The sequence below is a fragment of the Elephantulus edwardii genome, unplaced genomic scaffold (assembly GCF_000299155.1).
Source record: "Elephantulus edwardii isolate Elephantulus edwardi_28Jun2011 unplaced genomic scaffold, EleEdw1.0 scaffold00209, whole genome shotgun sequence".
In the NCBI taxonomy this organism is placed as follows: Eukaryota; Metazoa; Chordata; class Mammalia; order Macroscelidea; family Macroscelididae; genus Elephantulus; species Elephantulus edwardii.
In genome coordinates, this window is record NW_006399959.1 from 2,709,244 (window position 1) to 2,714,952 (window position 5,709).

The 5,709-nt window shown below is 41.3% G+C and overlaps 1 protein-coding gene across 1 annotated transcript in view; it reads right to left on the bottom strand.

Moving 5' to 3' along the window:
- LOC102865208 (ubiquitin carboxyl-terminal hydrolase 7-like) overlaps positions 1-5,709 on the bottom strand; it is a 73,569-nt gene that overhangs the window by 22,539 nt on the left and 45,321 nt on the right. The window contains exons 14-17 of the mRNA XM_006897478.1: positions 2,299-2,420; positions 1,400-1,534; positions 810-911; positions 520-625 (exon numbers count right to left, since the gene is read on the bottom strand). Coding sequence (XP_006897540.1) covers positions 520-625; positions 810-911; positions 1,400-1,534; positions 2,299-2,420 — 465 coding nt within the window. The remainder of the gene's footprint in view (positions 1-519; positions 626-809; positions 912-1,399; positions 1,535-2,298; positions 2,421-5,709) is intronic.

Here is a 5,709-nt window from a genome sequence, read left to right on the forward strand (position 1 = left end):
TCTCAATCTCTTCGCCATCCATCCTGATGCTACCAATTGGTCCAGTGGTGAGAATCTTGTCTTTCTGACATTGAGCCTTAGTCCATACTGAAGGCTGCAGTCCTTGACCCTCTGCAGCAAGTGCGTGAGGTCCTCCTCGGTTTCAGCAATGATGTGTTATAGTGGGCAAATTTGCTGCCACAGGCAAATGGACTTTTGTGAACAAGTCAGAAATGACTGGATGGCACCTAACTAAAAAAAGCCCTTGACAGGACATGAGAGCCAATCCCCGCTCCATGTGATCTGGGTATATAAGACCCAAATGATGAGCAAAACACTGGGGCTGAGACTACTCAGTTCACATAACTTCAACAACGCCACCTCCTTCATCTGCTCAGAAGAGACCATCAGTGTTGATGTCATCAAGATATCTGAGCATTTCTAGATCAAATCAATGTTGTGTTTCTTACTCCTGTGTGTTTAGGCTAGGATTGCAAGGTCTCAGCTCTCAAGTCAGCTGGGTGTTTTATGGACACTTACCATCTCTGTCAAACTTGGGTACTGTTGTCCCACTAGCAGCCAGCTCAGCATCAACTGCTTCCAGGAATATTGTCCAAGGGTTTTCATTATTGCTGAGTTCAACCATCTGTTTCCAAGAGAGATATTGCTTTGAGGTGATTTTAATGGCTTTCTTTGACAACAGGGTCAAAAAGATAATTGAGTACTGTAGAAAATATCCAGACTCAAAGGGAGGTCAGGCACAGGACTGGCAGAGAACAAAAAGCCTTCTGCTGAGTGCCAGAGAAGTGACTGACAACCAAAATACTTACTGTCTTACTACCATCAACTTCATTATCTAGTATTATTGGCCGTCTTGTTCCATTACTCCTGGCCTGCATGGGCCATAAGCGAATCTGATCTTGTGGAAATCCCTGACAAGATATGAAAATAAATCCAGCTCACATTGTAAGTCCACAGCAATGAATGATTATGATTTCAAGACAAAGACAAATCCAAATAAATCATAACCCTCCCCTTATATTTGTTCAGTGATTTGCCTTCCAAGATCACTGAAATTAGAAAACACATCTGTTTTATCCACTGCCACCACTCTCCCTTTACCCCAAATAAATAACATTCATGCTCAAACTTCTTCTTTGCTGTTGTTACTTGAAAAATTAGATCAAAATGACAGCAACATGCTTCTGGAAGCCTCTGAGTTTACTTATCCCACAGACCAGAGCTGAGGGGTTTCCTCTAGCCACAATTCAAGGTGGGAAACGGGACTGAGTCATGTGCCTCATTTAGGGACAAGGCCAGACAAAGGGCTAACCAAGAAGGATCCCATTTTTCCTAGCTCAGTACAAAGATGGAACTTGGGCATCAAAAGAAGTGTCCCCAACAGTCCAGAAAGACTCACCATGGTTTGGGACAGAGTCTGAACAAACTGAACAAGTGTGGAGTTTTTCAACACTTTGAACACAGAGTACTTCACTTTCTCTTCATCATACATATCATTTCCTTGGTGGCCACAAAACTGGTCCTCAGTGACTATCTGCAAACAGGAATGACAGCACAGAGCAGAGCTCACAAAAGCCACAAAAGGAAACCAGCCCTCATTGAAAGAATGAACTGCAGTTTCATAGAAATTGCTTCAGAAGACCCAAGGAAAAGACTCATCTGATGACCGAGAACTAAGTCAGATATTTATTTACACAGATGTTTCAAATTTCAGTCTCGGCACTCACCTACCTTCACTCATCCACAAGGAGAAAGAACTACAAAGGGTGCTATGTGAGGACTGTGCCTCTCACAGATGTTCAGCTGGTCGACCTAAAAGCTTTGGCATGTTTTCTAACATCGAGCGAAGAGCCAAAGCCTCAGAGATGAGCATACTGAGAAGGAGCGTACTTTCCTCCTCACTGTTGGTTATGGTCACCTGTGCTGGGCCTGGCAGGCCCCCTCCTTTTCCACCTGGCACCAAACTCTCTGATTCTGCTCTTCCTCCTCGAGCTCAGCTTTCCCTTCACACCTCAAAGCACTCAAACACTGAATATACCACCGTTCTCCTGGTAGACCAGGTTCCTTTTAATGCTATATCTTTATTATTTACCTTGACTGACATCCCAAATCCTCAGGACAATAGCCTGAGCAGCCATTTCATATCCCCACTAAGTAACCAAAGAGGCTAGATGTTAAAAAACACTCTCAGTGGCCCCCAGGTGCTCAGAGTGCAGTCATCTGGAGCTGTGAGCTTGGTTCCTGGGCAGAGACCAAGCTTATCTAAGCAGTGAGTGGCTCCAGACACTGGCGGCTGACCTGCACTTGCATGTAGAGATGGGCTTCCAGCTGTTCCCGCTCCTCCAGCCTCTTCTCTTCCTGCAACCGTTCCACCAGCTGCTGAGGGATGTCCTCCTCTGTGACAGCCTGTAGAACCTCACCTGCAGAGGCAAAAACAATGCCCTCTTCTTTCCACACATGCTATGTCCTCTCTTCCTGCTGCCGCCCCAGTGCTGACTCACTGGGAACATGGTGGACAGAGAACAGGGTCTCAAGGCTACAGCCATGCCTCCATCCTGTGGAGGTGCCAGTGTGTTCATACCACTAACTTTTCAATTATCATCCAAATGCTTAATCACGTGTCACTGAGCACCGTTCCTCTCCTCGCTGTTGTTGAATCTATTCTGACTCACAGCAATATTCCACCCAGGTTCTTAGGCTTTAAAGTCATAGAGGAGTGAGTCCAGTGACCAGAGAGAAATTCAGGCAGGTGAGCTGTCTTCTCCTTCTCTAGAGCAGTGAACTCCCAAGCCAATGTCATTAGACCAAGGGACCTGTTAGGCCCCCAGGCAAGAAAAACTCTTATCACAGCAATGACATGGAAGAGGCAGGCTACCTCACACACTGCACAAAGCCAAACAAGATGTCACCCTCAAAAGGTAATCAAAACGGAATCAATGTATTTCTTGAAGTTGCAAAGTCTGATGGAACTTTCTGACAGAGAATTCAAAAAGAACAATGATGAAATATTTTCATTGGGTGAAAGACAAACTTGAAGAATTATGGGGCTCTATAAGCAAAAATCCAGAGGAATTTTAAAAAACAAACCAAGAAAGTGCAGATAAAACAAAAGAGGAATCAGGAAACTCTAGAAAAATAAGAAACTGCAATCCAGAACATGAGGACCAGTGTCTCAGAAGCTGTCATCATGTTGGAGGGACAGGTGAGAAGAACTGAAGAGAAGGAACACAGAACGGGTGAAATAGAATATAGAATTCTCACTACAGACTGGCCAGAAAAAAAAAACAGAATCAGAAAGGAAGGAAAATGAAGAAAGCAAGGAATAATGTAGGACACCGTCAAGAGGAAAAATGCACATAATTAGAATCCTAGAACAGGAAGAAGTAAACAAAAGTACAGAGAAGCTGTGGAAGAGTTTTGAGAAGAAAACTTTCCAGGTATAATGAGAAACTATACATTCAAGAAGCTGAGCAAATCCAACATACAATAGGCCCCAAAAGAAAAACACCAAGGGACAGCATAGTAAAATTTATCAGAACCAAAGGTAAGGAGAGAATTCTGAACGCAACTAGGGAAAATAAAGAGTAATCTATAAAGGAGAGCAAGTAAGATTACGAGCCAGTTTCTCAGTAGAAACCATAAAAGTAAGATGACAATGGAATGACATATATCAAACACTCAAAGGATTTAACTGTCAACCAAGAATACGGTACCCAGCAAAACTGTTCATGAAATATGATAGAGGGATTAAAATATTCTCAGAAAAGCAGAACCTATGGGAGTTTGTATAAACAAGACCAGCTTTGCAGGAAATACTGCGGAAGTCCTTCTCACAGAGATGCCACAGAAATAAAGATGGACCAAAGTAACCTGCAGCAACACCAAAAGAACTCAACAAATGATACCAATAAATCCTTGCCTCTGAGAAATTATACTGAATATAAATAATTTAAATGCACCATTTAAGAGGAGCAAACTAGACAACAAACTAAAACCTATCAATATGCTGTCTAAATGAGACACACCTGAAAAATGAAGATAAAAAAAAAAAAGGCGAAAACAAAAGGGTAAAGGAAAAACATACTAAGCAAATAAAAGGCAACCAGAAAAAACCAGGAGTAGCAATATTAATCTCTAACAGTTTTCAGTGTAAAAACCATCACAAAGGACAAAGAAGGTCACTATATAATGCTTAAAAGGGTCAATAGAACAAGAGGACATAACCATAATAAATATCTATGCACCAAATGAGAGAACTGCAACTTATGTAAAGCAAACATTATCAGAACTGAAAAAAGAAATAGACACTACTACAATAGTAATAGGAAACTTTAATACATCACTCTCAAGGAAAGAGAGAACTACCAAAAAGAAACTCAAAAGAAGATGCTGAAAAATTAAACCACACAATCAACCAAATGAATGTCATAGATATATACAGTCTAATGCACCCCAAAAAGCACAGTATACCTTCTTTTCCAAGGTTCACCATGGAACATTCTCCAGAAAAGATCAAATTCTAGGTCTCAAAGCAAGCATCAATAAATGTAAAAACACAGAAATCATAAAAAGCATTTTCTCAGACCATAATGCTACAAAATTAGAAATCAACAAACAGGATATTTTGGAATAAAAAATAAAATGAAATAACAAAGTTTCTTAGAACAAATGACAGTGAAAACACAAATTACCAAATCCTCTGGGAAATACTGAAAGTAGTACTTAGAGGTCAGTTCATAGCAATAAGCAAATATATCAAAATGAAAGAAAAAATGACAATTGATTCTTTTATACAACATCTTCAATATGCTGAAAAAGAGCAGCAAGAAAATCCAACAACCTCTAAACGAAAGGAAATTATAAATATCAGGGCAGAAAGAAATTAAATAGAAAACACAAAAATAGTTGAAACTATTGTTAATAAGCAAGATCAGGAATTGGCTCTTCAAAAAGGTAAAATTGATAAATTACTAACAAAGCTAACAAAGGAAAACAAAAAAGAAAAAAAAATAGACTGCTAATTCAAAGAAGATACGAAAGGGTCAATGTCACAACAGAACACACTGAAATAAAAAGGTTAACAATGGAATATTATAAAAAATTATACTCAAACAAATATGAAAACCTAGAGGAAAAAGACAAATATCTAGAAACTAACAACCCACCCAACTGACAGAGATTGAAATCAAACACTTGAACAGACCCATTAGAAAAGAAAAAACTGGTAATATACCCTAAAGAAAACATAACAAGGAGGATCCAAGATGGCGGTGGAGGCAGAGAAAGTGTGGTGAGCTGCAGGAGCAGCGAACCACTTAAAGCAGGGCCATTATGGCCTTCTACAGACTTCAGCTTATTGATAATTGAACACTTGAACAGTTGATGACTGGCCCTCAGTGAAGATGGAGGCTCAACAACAGGAATTCAAAGATTCCCAAGGAGGAATGGGTGAGTCTCGTGGCTCCCAACCCCCTCCTGCAGAGCCCACAATGCGCCTGCACAGCCGCTGCAGCTCCATGAGGCTTCCACAGCTGGAACCAACTGATTTCCTCACCCAGGATGGATGCTGGACACTGGTCCTCCTCAAGACTGGTACAGTGAAGCCACCACACTGCTGCAAGGTGGACATGTTCTGGAGAGAATTCTTGGAGCCAGGATGGCGGCAGTGGGGGAAGTGGGTGCCCACTGGCCGCCCGCACAAGAGGGGCC